General features: G+C 46.3%; 1 protein-coding gene across 2 annotated transcripts; it reads right to left on the bottom strand.

Annotated features, from left to right (window-relative positions):
• Window positions 1-480: 480 nt before the first annotated feature.
• Window positions 481-25,132, bottom strand: SLC1A4 (solute carrier family 1 member 4). 2 transcript variants are annotated; one of them, XM_029232542.1, is made up of 9 exons: window positions 24,315-25,132; window positions 13,625-13,667; window positions 11,617-11,637; window positions 10,693-10,702; window positions 9,804-9,996; window positions 7,326-7,559; window positions 5,593-5,787; window positions 5,156-5,290; window positions 481-3,324 (listed from the first exon to the last, which is right to left on the bottom strand). In XM_029232542.1, exons 1-9 carry the CDS (start codon window positions 24,839-24,841, stop codon window positions 3,096-3,098), a joined length of 1,587 nt encoding a protein of 528 aa, XP_029088375.1. In that variant the 5' UTR covers window positions 24,842-25,132; the 3' UTR covers window positions 481-3,095. The 2 variants fall into 2 exon arrangements, with proteins under 2 accessions (XP_029088375.1, XP_029088374.1); XM_029232541.1 differs by lacking the exon at window positions 10,693-10,702 and having other exon boundaries at window positions 9,804-9,970; window positions 11,575-11,637.

Here is a 25,132-nt window from a genome sequence, read left to right on the forward strand (position 1 = left end):
ATGCGGTGTCACTGAAAATGAGATGATATAAAAGAATGGGCTGGGTGTGGTGGCAAGGATGGTAGGCATGGGCAACTGTTTTAGGCAGGGACTTTCTCAGTAATTCTACAGACTGGGGCATTCTTTCAGCTTGGCTCTAGGCTTACAGTAGATGGTCAATTAAGGCCTGTTGACCTACTTGTCCTAAAGAGACTTGACTATGGAGGTATGCCGCAAAACCACTCACTGTTTTAAGATCCCTGCTAGTGCTGAGTGGGAGGTGCCCAGGAGCCTGGACGCTCACCACCGCAAGTCACATCAGTGACTGTCCTGCAGCAGCTCTGACACCTGAGTGGCCTGCCAGGCCTCAGGGGGTCGTGCTGGCTAAATGCTACTAGAAAAAATAATCAATTCAGTCACCCCCAGGCCCTCCCCTAGAAGAGCTCCACCAGTAAATACCACTTCAAACCACAAGGAAGGAATAAAGGAACATGCAGATCCTAGTAGAAAGGCTGTATTCATTTCTGAGGACTGCTATGTTTTAAGGCAAGTGTCACACATACAAAACAGTCAGAGATGAACAGTATTTACCACAACATGTTAGAAGCGCAGGGGAGACATCTTCAGACAATGAGAAAGTGGCATTCTCCCCAGCCGGGTCACTCCTGGTCTGATTCTTGTTGCAGACAGAAAAACAGGGAGAAAGCCAAGGGAAGGGGAGCAATCACCATCTGGATTTTACAAGGAAGCACCCTTCCCCAGGCACAGCGCTCCCCTCACCGCAATCCCAGGTCCAGGATAGAGGATGCGCAGTCCCTGAGTCTGACTGTCCAGCTCTGCTGTCCATGTTTTGTAAAATTCACCTTTAGAAACAGGAAAATCAGGATATGCCCAAGACATGCAACTTGCAGTTCGTCCACCTCTGTCCAAATTCAAACTCGCCCGGACTGGAGCTCAAATACACACACACGTACATATAGATGTTACCCGCATGTCTACCTCCCACATACATGCTGCATATATGTATGTGTACGTACATAGCCATGTATATATGTGGAAGAAGGAAAGATGAGATCTAATGACACCTGAAAAATAGTGAATGTTTGGGATTTGCAGTTTGGGATCCATCAATGTGATTGTTTCCCCTTTGAAAACAGAAGGCATCAGCAACAAGCCAGAGGGTCGAGGCTTCCAGGCTCCTCTCAGCCCAGCTCCTGGTCACTCCTGCTTCACAGGAGACGGGAGTGACTTAGCTGGTTTAAAGAGGGCTGAAGGGAAAAGGGCCAGGTCTGCTCCGTGCCCCTTGGTTCTTCCCCGCCCATTCTGCTCAGGCCCATGCCCCACAATCTTAATACAGGGGAGCTTCACTCTCTGTCCCCCCTTCCCCCTATTCCAGTTGTGACAAGGGAATGAGCGAGGCTGAAAGTTTGGGAGTTTTAATGGCCAGTGTGCGGTGGCAGAAATGGTGCCTGGGTCTGGGAGTCACGGGGAGGTCAGGTACCCAGAAGTGTGCTGGGAGGTGGGGTAGTTAATTCACAAAAAGATGAAGGACATCAGGAAGAGGCTGCATTTGATGCTAACAAGAAACTACTAAGAGAAAAAGTGACGTGATAACAGTTGCTCCTGCACACAGAACAAAGCCCTGCTCGTAAAAGCTGTCCTCCCCAGAAGAAGGAGCCTCCTGGAGAACTTAGGTATCACTTAGGTAACAGTAAGGAGGGTACAGGGGTGTTAGCACTTGATATCCAAGAAGCAAAATGCGAAATGGTCATTTTTCGTGGATTCACTCAGTTTGCCTCACCAAATCCCTCTGAGGTAGGTAAGAGGCAGGTGACATCAGCCCCATTGTACTAATGGGGTAAAGTGAGGCTCCAGGACTTGCTGCAGGTTACCCCACAGATACACACCAACAGCCACAGAGAAATAGCAGTCTAGTGCCTTTTAGGTTTTCCTTCCCTATCCCGGGCATGCTTGTTCTCTCCGTAAAGCCCCCTCCCCTAGGTTCAGCTCAAGTCAGTAAGTATCAGGTGGACCGTTTAGCTTATAATTTTAAACTTTGATGTCCTGGAGGGAAAGGAAACCAAGTCTATGGAAATCAGCCAAAGCTAGGGCATCTGGGAACAGTGGTACCTCACTCCAATGAAGGGGTGGGTTTGTGGGGTTTTAAAAATTTTGTTTTTGCTGCAATGCAGCATTTTAGGGAGGGTCTAGTTGGATTAAAATCTGTTGCTAGACCAGCCAGGGTCCTGAATGTGATGACCACATGACACCTCCCCAGAGGAGGGGGGCCCCTCTCTGGCCTGTTGCCAAATCAGAGTAGATGGGTGTAGAGCCAGTGTTGACATAGGCCCAGGTCATGAAAGCAGAAAACCTCCCCAGGGCTGGGGCCAGAATGGGGACATTAGCGCGCGTGCGTGCGTGTGTGTGTGTGTGTGTGTGTGTGTGTGTGTGTGTGTCCTGGCCTGATCAGGCTGCTTCCCTTCCCCCTGCAGCCTGCACTCCCCCTCCTTTCTTTGACTTCAGAATGTAATTGTTTACTTAGTGCCACTGACCAGAGACCCTAGCAGTGTTAACACCATGGAGTATTTCTAACTCGACGACATGCAGCGCCTCCAGCCTAGTGATCCAGAAGCCACCTGAGGCCCAGCTCAGTGAATTCCAGCCACGGCTATGAATTTGGGAATTCCTCCAATTACTATGGCTCACGAGGCAATGCGACAGATGGCTGCCACCCGTCCAGGTCTGCCCAGAAAGCACCCAAGGCTGACCTTTCCTGGGTGCAATGAAGTAACATGTGCATTTTCCAAGCTTTAACCACCAGGTCCTGTGAGCCTGTTACTCCCCCTGCCCGGCAGCTCGAGGGTGTGTTTCCAAACAGAGCTGGGGTGTACACAGTTGCACCTAGACATGGTAAGCCAAATGGCAGAGTGTCCTGGTCCTTGGGAACCAGGTCCCGCTGGGAAGCCCAATGCCTGTGCTGAGAAGTAATCCTCAAACCAGTGACTGGGCCAAAGCATTGCACGGGAGGCTAGAAGTCAGTGAAGGCGGTGCCCGGGTCTGCCGACCGGACCGATGGGGCGGGCATCCCCCACAGGCAAGCTGGAAGCCCAGCCCCATCACAGAACTGACTCCTTGGACTCGGGGGTGCTGGCCGCAAGGCCAGTGGGGTTTGGGTGTGTCACCAGGGGTGACGTCTCCTCCTCCGACTTGCAGTTGGGGACGGCCTCCACTTTGACCTCACTCAGCTCCTGCTCGCCTCTCTTCGTCGCCTTCTGATTCAGGTGGTGGAGGATGCCTGCACCCAGGGCATCGCCCTCCACGTTCACCACGGTGGTGGTGCGGTCCCTGGGGGGAAGAGAACAGGCAGGCATTACAGCCAATGCTGCCTGGAGCCACCAGGGGGCGGATGTCACCTTGGGCAGAGCCACCAGGAAGCTGTGACACTGAAGGCGAGCAAGCTAGTAAGGGCACAGGGCCTCACTTGATGCTAAAGTGATTTTCTCCAAATACTTTTTATGAAACTAACAGACCCTCAAGAAAACTTGGGAAAAAGAAAAGTACAAAGGAGAAAACAAAAGTCACCCCGCCCCCCCATACTCCGCAACCCTGAGTGAACCAGTATTGACCTCTGGATCCGTTTCCTTCCAGAAATCTTTCAATGTATGCATTTCACGTGTGAGACACCATCGTATAAAAGTTACAGACAGCTGGAATGATCGCATAGATTCCGTCCTGGGTCCAGCTTCTCTCCCACTCACGGTTGCGCTGTGGGAACCTGCCTTCTTGCTCTCACTTTGACACTGCATCTCTACTGAATTGTAACCTCCACATGCTTTCCCTGGCTGGTGGCAAACACCATCTCACAGAGAACAGCGCTGTCCCTTCCAGAAGCTTGTCTTCCCAGACCCCCATAACCATCCCCCATGCCTGGGGCTCAGAGGAAGTATTGTGCCCATTCTGAAGAAAGGGGGAAAATGTGACCTTGCCCGCGGCACTGGAGAAGCTGAGGGCTGTGGAATCAGAGGTCGCGGTGGTACAGGGCTCCTGTGACTGCAGGTCTCGCCTGGGCAGCCCGCTTGGCGCCCTGCGTCCTTTGTCCTGGCTAAGTGTCCCTTTGTGCCTGCACTCCCCACGTAGAGGAAACAGCGGGGTGAGGAAGGAGGCAGGGCCTCTAACACGCAGCTGTGGTCCCGTCCAGCTCACCGCAACGTACCATCGCAGGGACTGAGTTCCCTCCCAAGTGCTCTCTAGACAAGGCGGGTCTCCAAGGCACATGTCACATTTCACCCCCGAGGAGCTGTAGGGATTCTGAGAAGCCCCTTCAAGTCTCCAGGGCTTGAAGATTTCCAAACACAAGATTTCCAACCACCATGGGTTGAGCCACGAGCCCAGGGCCAGGCTCCAGTGTTTAGGGTATCCCATGCCCAGCTCTGACTAGCCTGGCCAGGGGCGTCTTTCTTCCCCAGTGTTGACTGAATGCTCTTCCTGCATGTGCCTAGAACCCTTCTATGTGCTGTGCACGTGTTAACGCATTTAGTCTCCACCATAACTCTGGTGTAGGTTCTGTTCTTATCCCCATTTGACGGATGGGCAGGCCAAAGCACAGATGGTTCATATCATACAACTAGTAAATGGCAAAGCTGGGATTTGAGCCCAGGTACCTGGGCTCCAGTGTTCATTTTCTTATTCACATGCTGTACTGTCCAACATCAGTACCTCAGCGGACCTTCCCTATAAAACAGGTATTGTTTGTATCTGAGAAAGGTATCATGGGACTCAAGGAAGCAACACTCAGAAACTGTTCTGTGTCTTTATGGGAGCCCAGGTAATGGCCATCTGGATCACAGCTCCTTCCTAACTCCGCTCCTGAGCCCAAGCCATGACATTCGCATTAGCTGGGCTCATCTTTTCTCCCCTTGCAGAAATCACTCCTTGGACATTCCAGGCCAAGGATGATCATTCCCGAAGGCTCGCTGCTCCAATGGCTATGACCCCTGTGCAGCCAACAATGTCTATAGACCCTTGGGCCCCTGGCTTTCCTGAATGTTCTGAGCAAGTTCTCAGTAATGACATGTTTTAAGTTTCTCTGCATGCCCCAGGCCAGCGGAGTGCCAAGCTTCTAGGGAGCTCGTTACAGACCTTCTTTTATTCGGTGCCCTTAGGACTTGCTACTTACACAATCCAGTCCACAGCCAGGATCAGAGAGAGGTCATGAGTGGGCAGCCCAATGGCCTCCAGGATAATGGCGATGGTGAGGACCCCTCCAGCTGGCACTCCTGCTGCTCCAACACTGGACGCTGTGGCTGTCACTCTAGGAGATGGGACAGCAAGATCAGCCATTAGCCCAGAGTATGAGGGGGCACAGAGACATGCAGAACATGGCAGCCATGGCTTGGAAACTGAAGACCACACAACCCTAGAGTCTGTCAGCTGTGCCCTTGAGAGAGGTTCCACTCTCTTCGAGTAATGAATTCACGCTGTTCTCAGTTTACAAATGAGACACCCGAATCATGGTGAGATTGGTATTCATGAAGTTTTTCAAAGGAAATCACAAGAAAAAGACCTCAAGTTTTGTACCAGGCCTAATGATGAAGGAAAGACTACAGAACTTACAGAATGGTGAAAATCTGGCCTGCTTTCAGCTCCACATTGTTGAGCTGGGCAATGAACACTGCGGCCACACACTGGAAGATGGCTGCGCCGTCCATGTTCACCGTGGCCCCGATGGGGAGGATGAACCTGCCGATCCTCTTGTCTACACCATTGTTTTCTTCAATGCACTTAATCATAGAGGGAAGGGTTGCAGAGCTGGAAACGCAAACAACCAACCATGAGAATAGTCCTTCCTGCCCAGGCTAACATAGTACTCAGCTCAGACCTGGGAACAGAGCAATTGGCACCATCCTAGTTTATGGCACTCTCCCCTTGAAATAAGAGAAATATCAGAATTGTTGCAAAGTTTCTGTCACACGTGGGGTTTTGTTAACTCCCAAAGTATTCAAAATTGGACTCCTTAGATTTACCTGTTGTTTTTTTTTACCTGGATACCCCTGTTCCAAATTTCTCAAGAACCACACATTGTCTCATGGTACACAATGTGCGTCTCCTCTCTTGAATATTTTTCCTCCCAAAAAGTAAAAGACAAACTATGATTTTTTTTTTTTCTTTTAGACCAAGAAGCCGAGATGGCTCTGAGAGTTTGGAAAGAGTAACTGTATTCCTAGATTACAAAGAATAAGACCTGCTCTCTCCAGTGGGCTCTGCAGATTCTGCAGGGTGTGGCTGGCACAGCCGAGAGTAGGCTTGTTTCTGCCTAAGCTGGAGAAACTTACCTCCTTCATTCTTTCCCCCCACGACCTTGTCATATACATAGCCAGTCAGGATGGGAGGAAACACGCCGTAGGGAGGCAAAAACTAAATGTGTGAGTGAAACGATGTGCTGCCATCCTTTGAAAGTTTCCTTTAGTGTATTTGGAAAGCCCAATTTTTTTGTGAAGGATTTCTAATAATGACAAGGTCCATCTTTTGTGCTAAATGAGATAATCCCACAATACTATGGACTCCTAGAGAGCTGAGCATGCCTCCCTCACCAGGATGCCTTGGTCTTATTTAGGAAATAATTCACCCATCCAAAGGGAGAAAGAATTGGGCAGGTATCATTCTAGAAACTTCCCTGCAATGAGTTTTTTTTTAAACATCTTTATTGTAGTATAATTCCTTTACAATGGTGTGTTAGTTTCTGCTTTATAACAAAGTGAATCAGTTATACATATGCATATGTCCCCGTATCTCTTCCCTCTTGCATCTCCCTCCCTCCCACCCTGCCTATCCCACCCCTCTAGGTGGTCACAAAGCACCGAGCTGATCTCCCTGTGCTATGCGGCTGCTTCCCACTAGCTATCTATTTTACGTTTGGTAGTGTATATATGTCCATGCCACTCTCTCTCACTTTGTCACAGCTTACCCTTCCCCCTCCCCGTGTCCTCAAGTCCATTCTCTAGTAGGTCTGCATCTTTATTCCCATGCAATGCGTTTTAAGTAGCTGCCTTCTTTCACTTAGGCAGAGGTCTAATTAGGGTGAAGACCCACAGTTGGACTAAGTAATGGTCCAGTTGACCTCTAAGCAGCAAGAAGAAGGGAACGAGGCAATCCCTCATTCTGGCAATCCTAAAAATCCACTTCCAAAGAGCTGCGGGGCTGGTAGTACAAAAAAATCAGATGACACCAATTTAGAGTCTTCAAGAAATTAAAATATGTCAAGATGATGGTTGTGCATCCACCACAGGCTCATCTGGTTCCATATTAATACAGCTCAGGGCAGCCAAGGGCACCTGAAACCCACTCACCTGGAGCAGGTGGCAAATGCTGTTGCAAATGGTGTGAGGAGGCCCAGGAGGAACCTGAACGGGTTTTTTCTCGTGAAGACAAAATAAATAAGTGGCAGAACAATTCCTCCGTGAATAAAATGGCCCAATATAGATGTGAAGATATATTTCCCCAGGCTGGTCACCAGCACGATGATGTCCTTCATTTCCACAATCTTGCTTCCAACCAGGAACATGATGCCCACAGGTACGTACCTAGGACATGAGCAAAGGGCACTGGTCAGTAAGGGTGGTGATGCTGGGGCTGAGAGATGTAGGCCTTTCCTGTCGCAGAACGCAGGGACTCTCAACTAGGTGGTCTTCACCTCTCCCTAGGATGACCCTAAGGAACAGAAAAGGATGGGGGTATACCGTGCCCATTTTACAGGCCGTGAAACTGAGTAAAATTAACATGATTGCTCATTGTGGGTGACGGAGTCAGGACTAGGACACAGACTTCTTTCCCCTTGGATATTGTATGTTCTTAACAGCTGGATGCAACCAACCATATGGGCTCCCAAGTGGAAAGGCAAGGAACTCTTCAAGAGCAAAGCCTCTGGGGCTGTGAGCTTGACTTTCAGCTTTGCTCAGGATTGTTCTCAGAACTTAGAAACACAAAAGACACCTATTTTGCAGAATTGCTGTGATACAGAATTGAGCCAAAGCTGGGCCTTTTGTGAAGTTTTAAATTCTTTGTGGTTTGGAAAACATGATTCTGTGGGAAAAAGTCATTAACAATGACCCTCTGGGAACACTCTTGGAGCGTGAAGATTTTTTTAATGGCAGGATGGGAAGAAGGAAGGGAAGAAATGAACTATGGGCGCTACAAAGAACAAAAGTCTGCTGTTTTGAATTTAATATAAATTGAGGAAGAATTTTATAACTATCAACTTTGTTTGTAAATTTTAATTATATACATAATAATGTCACATGGTTCAAATTTTAAAGGGTACAAAAGGGTGAAGTCTGCCTCCCACCTCTGTACCCAAGCACCCATCTTCCTTCCAAGGAGACAGCCAATGTCACTGGTTTCTTGAGTTTTCTTCCCAGAGATATTCTAAGCAGTATTATTATTTTAAAATCCCATAGTAATACATGAAAACATTCTCCTTTCAAAAAAATTAAAACATTATAGATTAGGCCAAAATCTTTAGGGACCATCTTCAAGCCAGCCCCATCCTCTGATAACCACTCCTACTTCCTATGCACGCATAGGCACTTTTTAGGCAACAGATCTCCCACTGCGGTTAAGACACTCAGCTGGGTCTGCCCTTCCAAATGTCTGCTTCTGTAACTAATACATCACATTGAAGGAATGACTGTAAATTGGTTTCCAGATTGAAAACAAATGTCTTAACATACGAACATCACTTTCTTCCACAGTTTCCTTTAATCCAACCTTTGGGAGGATTTTAGACTAAAAAAATAAGCCAGGAAAAGAACTCGATGTGATGAAAACATGTTTTCCTTTCTGAAAATATTTTCCTCCCCTGAACAACAGCAGTCATATGAAGTGTCATGTTTACAATATAGAGTCAGACTCTGGAATTTTGGGGTGAGCAAGAAAATTTGGTTAAGCAAGATAAACACCACCAGGGGAGGCTCCGAACTTGGCTTCCCACCGAATCTCAAACTTTCTTACCAAATTCCAGGCTTCTCTCCTAAAATCAGTGCAGCTGCCATCCCAATGCCATCTAAGAGAGAGACATTCTGGGATATGTAAGGGTTGACAATAAGGAAGATGCTTTGTGCACAAAAGGATAAACTAGTTTCTCAGCAACGAATGGGTAGAAGCTAAAACCCACAAAGTTTGGCTTGAGTAAAACAGCAGGATAAAGCTTATGAGGCATTGGCACTGAAATCGGTATGATTTCTGAGAAGTTACTTTGAGAGATCTTGTCAACTTTTCCCTTGTTAGCCAGAAATCAATCTGATGGTTTTTATTAAACAATTGCCCTTGCATTGATATTACATAAAGAAACATTCACATAAAGGAGAGACCATTCCAAGTTTACATATATGTATGGAGTGAAGATGGATTTACCCTCCATGTTGTAAAATACTATAGGAAGGGGCCCTTCTGAAGCTTGAAGTCTATCCTTTAAAGTGAAATGAGCCTTATTTTATAGAGCAGATAGCAAATTTATGGAATCCATTGCCCCACAAGATGATATGGGCATCTCATGGGATATGGGATGGTGGTGGGACTCATAGATAAATCCCCAATGATAAAACCCAGGGGTCATTGTGGGTGATGAGGAAGTGATTGGTAACCATGACACATGCCTGTTTCTCTGAGGTCCTTCACCCCTTGTACCAAGACTGTCCTGTGGTACATCAACCACATACAGAGCACTGGTCCAGGTGGTCCCATTGGGGTGACCTAGAACAGCTAAGTCAGGTTCTTTTCTGGATGGCAGGAGAAATGAGAGAGAGAGCAAGTGGCAGGGTGACACTCACCACATAATCCATGACACCAGCACCATCGTCGCCTCATTGAGGGCATTGAAAAAACGAATGAGCTCTTCTCCTTCAGAGCCGAGTTTCTTCAGGGCCACTCCTAACACCAGGGCAAAAAGGACCAATCCTAAAATGTTCATACCTTCAATTTCAGTGCCAATGGGGATCTGTAGGATCAGAGCGGACAAAGGGTCTAAGTTTACAACAGATGAGTGAGAATTAAAGAATGCATTTGCTCCGTTGTCTCTGCCAGACTGAAACACTGTGCCCGGAAGGAGGAAAGGCTCCTATTTTCTTTAACCCTCAGTGATTTCACAAATCAAGGGGCAGGAAACTCAAGGGGAGATGGAGTCTGAGGATATGGAAGTCAACAAACAAAATCTTCACCTAGTTGTTAACTCTGAAAGCTGTTCAAAATGGGCATAGGTTGAAGCAGAAAGTAGCGAGCTCATCATCACTGGATATATTCAGCTAGAGGTTGGACAATCACTTCAAAGGGTTGCTTTTAAAAGAAGAGCTGATTGGTGAAAAGGTCCTTCAGATCAAGAGTCAGTGATTGGAACTTTGCCTCCTAAATGTCAACAAATTCTTTGTTGCTGGGCTCTTACCATAGTCTCCTCACTGACAAATTTCAAAAAAGATGTTCAGAGTCAACATGGATATTTTCAGGATATTCTTTCCTAAATCACTGACTTAAAATGTACAGGTATAATGTATTCATTTTTTCCAGCAGCGCTGAATCTCACTACTCTAAGCATATGTTAGAGGAACATTTTATTCCATCACAACACATTATGAAACTCTGAACAGGAAACATGTCAGCACGGTAAAAACCGAAAGAGCATTTTTACCACCGTTCTAGTCTGAACCCTAGTCCCAGCTCTGATACTAAATAACTTCTCTGAGCTTCAGGTGCTTCATCTGCAAGATGAAGTGAAATGGACTAAACTAATAGCTTTCGACTTTTTTTAAAAAGTAGAACTTTTCCTTCAATCAAAGAAAGGCTGGTAGGGCTTCCCTGGTGGCGCAGTGGTTGAGAGCCCGCCTGCCAATGCAGGGGACACGGGTTCGTGCCCCGGTCCGGGAAGATTCCACTTGCCGCAGAGCGGCTGGGCCCGTGAGCCATGGCCGCTGAGCCTGCGCATCCAGAGCCTGTGCTCCGCAACGGGAGAGGCCACAGCAGTGAGAGGCCTGTGTACCGCAAAAAAAAAATAAAAAAAAATAAAGAAAGGCTGGTAGAACTCAGAGCCACTCAAGCCCTAAGGAGGTGTACTAGGGGATGGGGAAGGGCAAAGTCCCTCCTTCTCCCCATGGCAGCTCCATGGCTGGACTGAATAATTCTTGAGGTCCCTTGTCCCTTCCAGCTATATAGCATGAAGGCTGGGACCTAGCTCAGTGTCTGGTAAACAACAGGTACTCAAAAATACTTGTGAATGAATGATGGTTATAGTGAGTTAAACCCCCAAGACCAATTCTATGTGCAGGGGTAGGTTAAATCACCTATTAATTATATTTCAGAATAGTAGAAGGGGTGTTATAAAATTATTTTTTCTAAGAAAGGGGGCAGTAGTTCCAATTCAATGAAATGGATCCACTAAACATGGTAAATGGCCAAAGGAGCAAACCTAACCCGTGTGTTTCAAACAGCCCATTCAAACCCCAAAGTCTTCAGTCCAGCTGAGAAAAACACGCATCGTGTATGCTCCTTCAGTTATGAAGCATTATTTGTGTTATAAGTATTTGCCACAAGTGATCTCACAGGAAGTTTTACCTTTTCACGGGTTATGTTTCCAGTGCTTGTGTTGTGGGTCACCTCTCTATAGTCGGTTGCATACTGTGAACAAGAGAAAGCAAAACTCCCGTCAGTTCACAGCTGAAGACCACCTGGAGGAACCGAGAGGACTGCTGGGCCTCTGGCTACTCTGTCCTTCTTCATTCCAGGTCTTCTGGGCACTCCTCACTTGGCTGGCCTGACAAGGGCCTCTGAGGACTGTACAAAAGTTACTTAAGACCAAGGCAGCATGCACTCCAGACTTCTGGTTTTTTAGGAAGCCAAGGAAATGGGGAGAATTTCCTACGTCCCCTGGTCGCTGGTTTGGAGAAGGTCTGCACACTTTCAAGCTGATGGTTTGATATCTCCAACAGCTCAGAGTTCACCTTATTTGGGGAAACTTGGAATTCGTTCCACGATGCCGAAGTACACTTTTCGATGTGTTATTTTATGTTCATTCATTTATTTATGCTCCACTATGTTCCAGAGCTTATTTGAGCCTGACTGCTTTTCAGCATCTGTTTCTAATCTGCCTTCAGCCTCCACTCCCCAGAGCAAAGGCTGGAAGGCAAGACAGCATTTTCGGGCTGAGTCTTCTGGGAGACCACTCATCAGAGGTGAAACGTCCCTCCAACTTTGGTCCTGCCAGTTGACTTCACACACTTCTGCCCAACGCACAGTTGTCTCCCTGGGGCAGTATGCATTATCGTTGAGGGGACTCTGTTATAAGACACCTGGGGCAGTATGCATTATCGTTGAGGGGACTCTGTTATAAGACACCCTTCCTGACCCTTCTAAGGACACCTGGCTTCTGAACTGTTAAGAGGAGCCCCTTAGAGGGTTCAGACCCAGAGGCTTGCTTTGATCCGGCCTTTAAAGAGCTCTGGTCTCTCTCAGCTTTGATTATCAAGCTTTCAGATGGGCAGAGATGTTCAGCTGTCCCGTGATTAAGGATGGCAGGGCAAAAAAACCCACCCCACACCTTCTGTGCCAGGCACTGAAAGCCCCGCAAACCTTGTATTTTTCTCCTAGCTCACATTATACATACAAGCCACAGCTATGTTTATATGCAGGGTTTTTTGTTGTTGTTGTTTGTTTGTTTGTATGTTTGTTTTAAAGGGAGGCTGTAAGTAGAAACAGAAAAGTCTTGGCTTGAAAAAGGCAATCAGTTTAGTCCATCTATCTAGACCTTTATATTCTTTCTCTATATAAAGCATGGCTGCAGGGGAGTTACTTGAAGAATTGCTAAAATTAGGGAAAAACTGGAAACCACCATCAACAAGGGACGGGTTGAGTAAAATTATGATACTCTCATACAGTGGAATACAGCCAATAACTTATGCAGAAGGATATTTACCGACATGAGAAAATGTTAACAATAAGAGCAGGTTACAGAACAATATGTGTAGCACGTGTACGTACTAACAATGTTATATAGCATAATTATTTTAAAATCATGTGAATGTGCACATGTATAGAAAAAACATACTGGAAGGATGTATACCAAAATGTTAATGGGTAGCTCTAGGTAGCGATTATGGGTGATTTTTATTTTCTTCTACTTTTTTGCACTTTATTTTTTGCAAGGAGCATACGTTATCCCTATAATCAGAAAAAAAAAGATTAAAATGTATTTTTTGAAAATTCTAGGGAATTCCTTGGTAGTCCAGTGGTTAGGATTTGGTGCTTCCACTGCAGGGGGCACAAGTTCAATCCCTGGTCAAGGATCTAAGGTCCCACAAGCCACACAGTACAGCCAAAAAAAAAAAAATCTAAAATATTTAAGAACTCCCAAAAATGTGATTTGAGGGTATTAGGTGATATGAAAAGATACTGGAACTAGTGGGATATTTTGGAAAAATTTTTTGGTTTCTTGTTGTTTTGTTTGTTTTGACTCCAGGGGTATATCTATAAATTTTAGGCCAATGATACTAAGTGTTGTTAACAACACAACCCTCCCTGTTCCACCTTACCTAACTCTATAGCAGTAATTTATACGTAACCCACCCCTCCCCAAAGTTTCATATTTTTAGCAAAGCATCAAGCTTACCGTACGGAAAGCTGCAACCACAAGATTTGAGGGAAACAGGTTTCTGTTGGAAAAGAAAGCATTTTGTCAGTATTCTTAAAATTCAGCATTCAAAGTGTCCACTTTAAGATGCCCATTCCTGACAGCCTGACACACAGGGTTCCCTCTTTCCCCATGTCCAGCATTTACTGCCATCTTCTGCTTGATCCAAGCACCCAACTGTGCTTCGGCTGCGGGGCCCCAACAGATACTTTGAGTGCACTGATCTTTATCCTCATCTCCCTCGTGGTGCCCCTGGATATTGAGGTAAGCTGTGTCCAAGGAAACCGGAATAATTGCATCACTTTCCTTTCCCCTAGAGGCTAAGCTCTAGTGCAGTGGTTTTCAACGGGGAGTGGCACTGCCCACTAGTGAAATCCAAAGGAGTGCTTTGTTGTTGTAATAACTGGGGGACATCCCTGGAACTGGGGGAGTGTGTTCAGGGGGAAGTGCCAGGGCCCAGCCATTTGTTCTGCTAAATGTCTGAATGTAAAGCTGTCCCATTAATGGTGACTCTAAACTCAGAAGCAAGCAGCTAACCATTTTGGTTTACAGCATTCACATCCTGACATTATTTTTATTATAAATTACTGTCCTTTAGTATTTTTTCTTTTTTAAAATTTTATAGCATACTTACATTTTTATTTCTATTTTTAAAAATATATAATATCCCCTTCCACCTATTTCTCCCACTCTCTACCCCCGCCTCTGGCAACCACCAAGCTGGTGGGTTTTTTATATTACAGTCAAGTCATATTGATGTTTGAAATTATGTGTGTAGGTAAATTCTATTTAGGGATTTCATTTCAGGATGAAGGATAGTATAAAATATTTGTTATAAAAGGAGAGCAGTAGAACTGATCCAGTTAAGCTAGATTTTGAAACCAAAATCTATTCATGCACACAGTTTTTATTGAGGGCCTCCTTTGGGTCATATATTGTACAGATGCTGGTCATGATATACAAGAAAATCCCACTGATAAACCGTTTGTTCTACCCACTTCCTATAAGAATAAGTCTAGAAGAGTGAAAGACCATCCTTTACAATTTGTGCCAACCGTATCCACTCATTTTTACTTCTGTGGTTGAGTTGTTCATAGCACTAGAATCTCTAGGCAACTATTTGCATGCGTTTGGTTTCAGAGGTAGGCAGGTCTGACTGTAGCCCAGCTTGGCAAGCAGAGTCTAAGAGGCCTCCTGGTAGTCACACCTTTGTGTAATACCCTCCCCTTCAGTGTGTGTGTCATGGGGGGTGGGGGATGGGTATGACTTGCTTCTAGCCAACAGAATACACCAAAGGTGATGGGATGTCACTTTTGTGATTTGGTTACATAAACTTGCGGCTTCCATCTTGTGACTTCCATAAAGAAGACACTCTTTATTGCTTTCTGGGCTTGCATATTTGATGAAACAAGCTGCCATATTGGAAAGACCCATATGACAAGACATGGAGGGTGGCTTCTGGCCAACAGCCAACTAGGAACTGAGGCTCCCAGTCTGAACCTCAAGGAACTGAATTCTGCCAACAACCATGAGTCCTCAGAAGTGACTCCTTCCCCCAGTCAAGCCTTCAGATGAGACCCTAGCTGCGGCCAACACTGTGATTGCAGCCTGATAAGAGACTCTGAAGCAGAAGACCCAGCTAAGCCATGCCAGGATTCCTGATACCACAGATACTATGGGATAATAAATATGTGTGATTTTAAGCTGCTAAATTGGTGGTAATTTGTTATACAACAATAGATAATGAATACACCCACCAAAAGGGTTAACGAGACACAAAAATGACTTCATTAGAACACTCAGGAAGCTTCCATAGACAGCCAGCATCTAGAGACTGCAACTCAGCCTTTCCCATCTTGCTTGTCTATGAAACCTGAATTGCTTTTAACATACTTAGAGAATACCCAAAAGTACACGTCTGTATTTAAACAGACAAAATGTGATCTTCTGTTGAATTAACCATTGCAAAACGGTGATCTGAAGTTTGATTCCTATTACAAGCATATTTACTTTAAAAGAAAGGCAGAAACAGACTAGGCATTTGTATTGACTATTCTTTAGTGTGCAGATGAATAGCAACTTACATTTGCCTCTTATTTCCATTACAAAGCACCCTTCTCAGTCTTGTAGGAGTACGTTTGGTATCTCATTTCCATTTGCTACACTAGTTAGAAGCAGAAACAGGCCCTGAGCCAAGGTTTTGCCCATTCTGCATCCACCACAGTAGTTCTCAGACTGAGCTGGCCACCTGCTTCTCCCCCTAAGAAGACAGGGAAGTTAAGGAAAGATCTGGGTTAGAAGCCCTCTGTCTTCTCCATGGGGGACGATTTCCCCTGCAAATACTTCGTATCCTTCAGGAATGAGCTGTTGACCTGCTTGGTGTCTTTAGCATAAGCAATAACCCAATACTGTCTCACCCAGAACAGACCCTAACCCAGAACTTCTAGACCAAACGGCCACCGTTTGGTCAACCTGTTTTCAGACAGTCTACAATATCTAGTCTACAAAATCCAATGGGAACAGAGGGGTATATTCAATACTAGAGTCAAAACAGTGACTCCTGCCAAAAAATCAAGTTCCTAAGATCATGATGTGTTCTGACAGTTTCTTATAAAGTTAAACATACACTTACCATATGAACCAGCAATTCTACTCCTAGACATTTACCCAAGAGAAATGAAAATATATGTCTGCAAAAAGGACCTGTATGAATAACAGCATTATTCATAATAGCTCAAAACTGAATTGTCCATCAACTGATGAGTGGACAAATAACATTATGATAAATCCATAAAATGGAATCCTACCTGGCAATAAAAAGGAATCAACTGCTAATATACACAACGTGGATTATCTCAACACCATCGTGCTGAGCAAAAGAAGCCAGACAAAGAAAAGTACATGCTGAGTGATTCCATCACCATGAAACTCTAGAAAAAGCAAAACTAATCCATAGTGATAGAAAGCAAAACTTTCTATCCAAAACTGCCTGAGGCCAGGGATGAAGAGTGGGAATTGCTGAGAAGGGTCATGGGAGACAAAAATGTTCAGTGTCTGGATTGTGGTAGTGATTAAATGGTTTATCTATTTGTCAGAACTCATTGAACTGTACCCCTGAAATGGATGCATCTTTTGTATGTAAATCATATCTCAAAATTGCTTAAAAAGTTAGGACAAAAGATACAGTGCTAACTGCAAAGGAGATCTGACAACCAAAAAAAAATACATACATTCAATGGGATGACTGAACTCTTTTTAGATTACATAACTCAGCTCTCAAATATTGATCCTTTGGAAGGAATCGCCTGCAGGCAGTAAGTTGAACCCACAGAATCATACTCCTTTCCTTCAGTTCCCCTGGTTGCCACAGGCCAGGAGCAGGGGCAGGAGCATGCCCCTGCCCCCACCAAGGGGCAAGGATGCGAGGCTGCAGGAGTAAGGCAAAACATTTTTCTCTACTTTTCATGGTTTGTGCCTTTGGCGTTGTATTTAAAAAGTCATTGCCATACCAGAGGTCATTTTATGTTATCTTTCAGGAGTTTTACAGTTTCGTGTTTTACGTTTAGATCTGTGATCCACTTTTTTTTCTTTTTTAAGAAGTATTTTTTTTTAATTTATTATTTTTGGCTGCATTGGGTCTTCGTTGCTGCGTGGGGGCTTTCTCTAGTTGCGGCAAGCGGGCTTTCTGAGTTGCGGTGCGCAGGCTTCTCATTGCGGTGGCTTCTCTTGTTGCTGAGCATGGGCTCTAGGCGCGCAGGCTCAGTAGTTGTGGTGCACGGGCTTAGTTGCTCCGCGGCATGTGGGATCTTCCCGGACCAGGGATCGAACCCGTGTCCCCTGCATTGGCAGGCGGATTCTCAACGACTGCGCCCCCAGGGAAGCCCTGATCTGTGATCTATTTTGAGTTAATTTCTGTGAATGGTGCAAGGGCTGTGTCTAGATTCGTTTTTTTTTTTTTTACGTGTGGATGTCCAGCTGTTCCAACACCATTTGTTGAAAAGATTATTCTTGTGCCACTGTATCACCTTTGTTCTTTTGTCAAAGATCAGTTGACCATATTTACGTGGGTCTATTTCTGGGCTCTCTTCTGTTTCATTGACGTATTTGTCTATTCTTTTGACAACACCACACTGTCTTGATTACTGCAGCTTTGTAGCAAGTCTCACAGTCAGGTGTGTCAGTCCTCTGACTTTGTTCTCTCTGCATTCTTCTTATCCCTCTTTCCTTTGACTTTTAAACAAGATGCTGCTGTGAATCGGACTTTTTCTTACTCCTGAGCTCTCCTGTATTCAGGGATGAGCAGCTCGTCATGCAAGCAGTTTTGCTCCTCCAGAGCTCTGTCTCCAGACACTTTTCCCAGCTACTCACATTGACAGAGTAACCATCTGGGCTTTCAAAATGAGGGACATTTGAGCTGGAAGGGATCTTGGAAGTGATCAAATTCAACCCCTCATTTAGTGCCCAGAGACATCAATTTGCTATATCTCCCATTCATGTTCCATACAGACCAGCACTCTCCAACAGAACTTTCTAATTTCTGCTGTCCAATATGGTAGCTGTGCGGCTATTGAGCACTTGAGATATGGCTAGTGCTACTGAGGGTCTGAATTTTTTTGCAGGGGGGGCGGCTGTGTTGGGTCTTTGTTGCGGTGCGCAGGCTTCTCATTGCAGTGGCTTCTCTTGCTGTGGAGCACGGGCTCTAGGTGTGTGGGCTTCAGTAGTTGTGGCACACGGGCTCAGCAGTTGTGGCTCTTGGGCTCTAGAGCGCAGGCTCAGTAGTTGTGGCACATGGGCTTAGTTGCTCCGTGGCATGTGGAATTTTCCCAGACTGGGGATCCAACCCATGCCCCCTGCACTGGCAGGTGGATTCTCATCCACTGCGCCACCGGGGAAGTCCCTGAATTTTTAATTTTATTTACATTTAAACTAGTTAAATTTAAACAGCCACTTGTGGCTCGTGTCTATCATATTAGATAGTAGAGATCTGGAGTTGTGAGATCCACGGTCTGGAAATCAGAAGGATCAAATGGTCTTCTCAAGCTTACCTCTGCACAGCACTCAATTTCACTGGGTATTAGGCTGCTCCTAACCATTGAGGCTCTTCATTTTATTTAAATTCTCAAATATGTCATTTTTCTGTTATTTGACCCTGAGAAATTTCCTTAAATTACATAATACCAGGTATACATTAGACCAAAGTTTATCAAACATTAGTTGGCCATGGAATCAATTCCTGGCTCTAACCAGCATTTTATAAAAGATGTAATACATTAGACAGAGTAGAAAAGATCAGCATGTATCACGCTTAAAATGTTGTTTTGTAGGACTTGTGTTTCAGATTGTATATGTGGGAGTGAAGGTGTCTGTATGTGGATATGCCATTATTTAAAATGTATTTCTCATAGTGGGTCTAAGTCAAAAACATTTGCAAAAAATGCCAAGACTGTACTACTACATCCAGAGACCCAAGTCCGACCAAATTGGGAGAGAATGAATGGACGAGCCTTTCCGGTGCTTTAGGAACCTTTGGACACGTTACTTAAAGCAAGCAGAAAAACTGGTATGAGCTCAGGCTGAAGTTTTGAAAGCAGAACTTCTGTTAGTAGTACTGTACAGACTCGTGCAGCTCACACCATGAAAAACTTCAGAAATGTTCCTTCTTCATACATCTGGTGCTATTTGTTCTTCTGATCCTATTGTCAAGGGTGGTATGCATTTCCCTTTTCCATATGAGAAGACTGTAAAACAATTTACTTTGGCTTGGTATATTTTTTCTGTTCCCAAAGTATTTCCTTTCATTTAAGTTCAAAAATTCTTTACCGAATTTATGGAAATTTCAAAGACCCTTCGGAACAGGATACGACACTCTATGTACACCTGATAAGTATTTATTATCCCTAGTGCTTATTGTTACAGGTTCAGTTAACAGGGATGTGCCCCTTCAGATCTCGGTACCCCCTACAAGGCCGGGAGCGGAGGAAGGGCTGGGGGTGACGGGCTCACACTACGGAGACAGTGGGGGGTAGGGGAGTAACCTATCCTCTTTCTGAGGCCCACATCCAGTTTTAGATTCCAGCCTGAAAGGCTAAGGCTGGGACCCTGGGGTGGGGGACGTTTGAGGAAATAAGGCTAAGAGCTGTGCTCATTCTCTGTGTCAAGTAGCCCTCAGCTGTCCCTGAGAGGCTGGGACACACTAGAATATTAGCAACACACTCAAATATTAACTCATTTAATCCTCGTAACAAGTCTAGGTAGTAGCTACACTATTATTAACCTCATTTTACAGATAAGGCAACTGAGGTACAGAGAGGCTAAATGACTTGTCCATACAACTAGTAAGTGGTAGAGCTGGATTCAAAACCGGCTAGCTGATTTCAGTGTCTGTTCTTCATCACTACCCACACTACCTCTCTGGGTTTATGTTCTTTTCTGAACTATTCAGGCATGGTGTCGAGCTAAAGAATTTTTTTTTAATATTCTAAGCTGCCATTTTTAGTGACTAGTTAGGCTGAGAAACCTCCATTAATTTGGATCCATGTTAGATTCGCTAAGAGTCTTCATCTTGCCTACAGGTTTCTTCGCACCTACTGAAGAAATGTGTTCTTTGCAGCCTGAGAGGCATCATATTCACCCAGTTCTCGGGAAGGAAGGTAAGTCCCTAGCACCACCCTGTGTGAAGGGAAAGGCTCCAAGCACTGTCCACTGTTGAGACAGTGAGCAAAAGAAAAGCAATAAAGTCTAGAAAACTGGACGACAGGCAAAATCTCAATTGCCTTTACCAGGCACATGGTAGCCCCTTCTGCAAGACAGTGGCCCAGGGTCATTCTTCCGGCTGCTAGTGCAGACAGTGTCCCAGGCCCAGGAGCTACCTGCCTCCTTGGCAGATAAGCCTCTGGTTTTCCATTTGAAAACCACAAATATTATCACTCAGAGGAATGTCTGAGGTCAGTTGCCTGAATCCTTTCCATTGACAGGTGAAGAAAACTGAGGTCAACTTTTGGAGACCAGACACGTGTCATGCAGGGGAAAAAGAAACTGAGATGTTGGGGAGAATATGTGAGGATTTCTGCCCCATTTCAGAATGGAAGGCTCTTCTGTGTTTAGTTTTGATTTTCTCCGTTTTCCAAATCTCCTACAGTGTGGATTATATTAGTCCAAAACATAGTCACTGTTCACCTTTTCTCCAGGCTCCATGTGATTCCCAATATACCTAAAGGCTACATTAGCTTCAAGTCATCTTGAGGTCCCAAACATCCTTTGCTTCCCACTCACTCTCATTTATTTCAGACTATGAAGAGAGAGCCATCCCCATTAACTCATGTGAACCAAAAAAACACAATTGTTCTGTAACCTTGCCCCATTTATAACACGAGCAAGCATCTATTGGATCAGCCCTATTCTTAGATCTTTACAGACATAACTCATTTAACGCTCACCACGATCCTGGGAGGCAGGCACTCTCATGATCCCCATTATAAAGATGAGGAAGCCAAGGCACAGAAAGGTATGGACATGTCCTAGGACCCACAGTCAGTAAACGTTGTTAGGGACCAAGAAGTTCCACAATGACTGGGTTCCTGAAGACCTGCTTAGAAGTCACTTTGGGTCACACCCAGTACTGAGTCCCGTACTCTTCCAGGTTCCAATGCATGGCGCTTGGGCTGCTCAAGAGGAGACCATGACTTTCCCACCTGCCAGCTGCTGTCCACTGTCCTTTCTCAGCTCTCAAAGGGCCTGGTCTAGCCTCACCCCCATGCCCCAGTCTGCTATGCTATTTCTAATACATTGTGTTGGGAAATCAAACCACTTGGCAACGGCATTCTGAATTTCCTAAAAGGCATAATCAGTGTCTATTAGCTTCATTTCTCTCTGACTTGTAGTTCCATCTTGAAAAACTAAATTAGAAATCATGGCAGAGAGATGCAGTGGGAGTTTGGGGGCACTCCACGGTCTGGAAAGGTCGTGGACTTGAGCAAAGCCTTGGCGGCAGCTGCAATCAGTCACCTGAGATTTTCCCCACTCCTTCCAGGCGTTTAGGTTCTAGGCAGTTACCAGGGGCAGGCCTGCGGGATCATCGAGGTGTTTGCCCACAGAATCTCATATTCACTCACTTGCCCACAGGCAGAAAGGACTGCGCCCTGCCTTTGCCAGGGAACATGCCTGGAGTCACATAAAATTGGCATCCGTAAAATTGAAAATTGGCATCCATAAAATTTTATGAAACCATAAAATTGGTTTCTTTGACGGAAGCAATTTTAAAATGTTTACCCAGAGAGTCCCGAGACTCAGGAAGCATTTCCATGTGGCTCAGGACTCCATTTCCCCTCAAAAGCTGCTCAATGAGAGTCCAATCCAACCTGCACGTTCCCTTTCCTTCACTGAAGAGGCTCGACTCCTCTGCTTACAAGAAGTGAGCGTCTGCCCCGAGCCGACTATACCCTTACCTGGTACACTTACATGCGCATCAGAGCAAACACTTCTGAGATGGGACTAGGCCGCCAGCATGGCCTCATTTCTATGGCATGTTGACTTGGGGAAGGGAAGAGTGGGAGAAACAGAGCCCTGAACCAGGGGGCATGAGACCCATAGTTCTTCTAATCTCTCTTTTGACAAACCACTCTGTGTCCTTGAGCAAATCACTTAATCTCTGTCTCAGTTTCCTAATACCACCTGCCCTACCTTTATCCGTGACCTGCTGGATTAAAGAAGTTTGGCCTTTGGAAGCATTATGAAACACTACCTACCCCCAACAAGCTACGACAAATGTTCTCTTGGTCCTTCCCTGTATTTGTGGCCCGAGTCACCGAGAGTCTGTACTTACACTGACCGCTAAGCCATAAGGATGGGTCATTCACTTCAGAAGCAGGAGCTGAAGGGGCTTGTATTTAAAACTAGAAAACCATGATCAGGAAATAAGTCCCTTCTGGGGCTGGTGGAATAAGGTAACCCCTCCTTCACCCCCACGCCCTGCCCCCTGTTTCTTGGCCATTGCCTCTCTCGGAGATAAAAGAATGCTACTAGCGTCTCTATGGGGTACCACCAGCAGGTCAGAGCATCCACACTCCGAGCCACTAACCCCTGCAAAAAAGACTCCCTTAACCCCACAACCTCCCTCCCTGACTGACACGCTGAAGGTAATAAGCCAAAGGTACTCTCACCCTCAGTAGACTTTTTCAGTACCCACTTAAAAGTTAGTCCTCCAACCTTAAGGATCTTTAAAGACTCCAAATATCAAGCTGCTAGACACTAGACAAACGCTGTAGCTCATCAAAGTTCTAATGGGCCACCTCCACCTGCCCTTTTGGTAAGAAGTTTTGGTAAGAACTTTTTGGTCCCCCTCATCAGAGAGATTTGGGTTTTTGATTTTTTCAGTGTAAATTCCTTTGGTTTTTGTTTTTGTTTTGTAATTTTATTTATTTATTTATTTGGCTGCACCACACAGCATGTGGGATCTTAGTTCCCTGACCAGGAATTGAACCCGTGCCCCCTGCAGTGGAAGTGCACAGACCTAACCACTGGACTGCCAGGGAATTCCTGTTGTAATTAAATGAACACTCTCAATCTTAAGTGGCAGACAGTCATCACATTTTCCAGAAGGAGAAAAAGAAACAGCAGGGAGTTAAGTCACTTTGCCCAGAGTTTGCTGTTTTTCACAGCCTCAGCAATGAGGAGCTTTGCTTCGGTGACTCGAGACAAAACATATGTCCGAGGCTCTGAATCCAGAATTATTGGAAATCTGGAGGGGGAGCCAGCTGAGGTCCTCACTCAGTTGAACCTGGCCATGTCAGTAAATGCCTCTAGGCTGCAGTTTTCCCATCTGTGAACTCTGGGCTAATGGAGAAACCAAAAGAGGCTGAGGCTTTGGCCAATCCACAAAGACTACACTACACCTCAAGGGATGAAATGCAACTTCTAAGAGTCACAAAAAGCAGGCAAAGCTAAGTGAAGATGCTTCTTTCTCTCTCCTCTCTAGAATTCACATCTTCCCACAAATAAAGCCCCTTAAAACTCATAATACTCTACAATGTTCCTGACTATGGGGATTGACAGCAACCCGTCCCAAGTTCCCAGGAGAGGCATGTTTCTGGGCAATGAGCCCTGCACAACTACCTCCAGCCTTGTTATCCTTGGGTCCACTGACAACTCTTCAAAAAATTGCCAGCTTCCTACCAGCCAAAGGGCTGAAACAGAGGCCACAGATTACAGGCGAGAATGGTCCAACAGGCAAAATTTAACCAATGCTCCCAGAAGCTTTTGGGCACCGTTGGCCGAGAAAATTGGGTGAGGATATTGGGGCGTGGTTGGAACGTTTTCCCTAGTGTGGGCAGCCAGAGAGTGTAAGGAGTACAGTACAGGTGAGACCGCAGCCTCTTCCCTAACACACTCCCACCTAATGGTAGGACTGGTTCTTCCTAAAAGATGCAGTACCGATCCTTGAGAATGTCAGGTGCGCCCCCGGCTGACGTCTGCAAAGGTGTGGTCAATATGCAAAGCCTCCAGACGTTATTTTGATATTTAAAAAATGTTAAGAGCCACCAGCAGCCAGTTAAGAATGAACTCTTAGGAGTATATGAGGGTGTATGAGTATGAACTAGAGTGCATTAGAGAGCTGGAGTCTCCCACTGAGCACTCGGCGAGGTGTTAGCTGGCGGGGAAGGGAGGACGTTACCTGGCCAGGTCGAGGAATGAGTCCACTGTCTCTTTGGGGACCGGTGGGGGCCCCGTCTCCTCCAGACCCAGGTCGCTGGACTGAAGGGTCTGCGCGCCAGATCCAGGCTTGATGATGAACGCCAAAGCGACTGCGAGAGCCGAGGCGCCTAGTGTGGTGAGGCCGAAGTAGGCTATGGCGATGCCGCCCAGGCGCCCGAGAGAGCTGGCATCGAGGGAGGCGGCGCCCGATACCAGGCTGCAGACCACCAGCGGCAGGATGATCATGCGCAGCATGCGGAGCAGCATCTCTCCAGGAAAGGCCAGGTAGGTGACCTGTGTGCGGTTCAGCTTGAGCCCGCGCAGCGCCGCGCCCAGGCCGGCGCCCGCCACCACTCCGGACACTGTGAGCAGCACCAGCGCGTGGCGCCGTAGGAAGCCAGCGCAGCGCCGCGCGCATCCGGCCGTGCTCCCCCGCGCGCCAGGCCCCGCTGCAGGCCCCGCCTGGGCGCTGTCTAGGTAGCCGTTGGTCTCGCTGCTCTTCTCCATGGCGCTACCCGCGGCTCCGAGCTGGAGGAGGCGGGGGACTGGGGCTCCGGGAAAATACGCGGCTCTCAATGAATGGATCAGGCGGAGCTGCCGAGGTCCGCAAGCTGTGCCTAGCGGGTTCTGGGAGCTAGCCCGCGGGGCTCTCCCGGTCTTGGCCCTGGAGCAGGTGCGGGGAGGGCCAGGAGAGACGCGGGAGAGCGGGCTGGAGCCCCGGGGTGACTGGATCGCGCCGCGCCCAGTCCTGCACGGCGGCTACGGTCCGAAGATGATGTAATGAGGGAGCTCGCAGTT

The sequence above is a fragment of the Monodon monoceros genome, unplaced genomic scaffold (genome assembly GCF_005190385.1).
Source record: "Monodon monoceros isolate NGI ecotype Baffin Bay Population unplaced genomic scaffold, NGI_Narwhal_1 Super_Scaffold_19, whole genome shotgun sequence".
Classification (NCBI taxonomy): Eukaryota; Metazoa; Chordata; class Mammalia; order Artiodactyla; family Monodontidae; genus Monodon; species Monodon monoceros.

What these genes read in the sequence shown, in the direction of transcription:
- SLC1A4 (XM_029232541.1), bottom strand. Translation starts at nt 24,841, where the DNA reads ATGGAGAAGAGCAGCGAGACCAACGGCTACCTAGACAGCGCCCAGGCG. An exon ending in TCATTCCTCGACCTGGCCAG is followed by an intron (nt 13,668 to 24,314) that starts GTAACGTCCTCC and finishes CTTTTCCAACAG; the next exon opens with AAACCTGTTTCCCTCAAATC. An exon ending in TGGTTGCAGCTTTCCGTACG is followed by an intron (nt 11,638 to 13,624) that starts GTAAGCTTGATG and finishes TCTTGTTCACAG; the next exon opens with TATGCAACCGACTATAGAGA.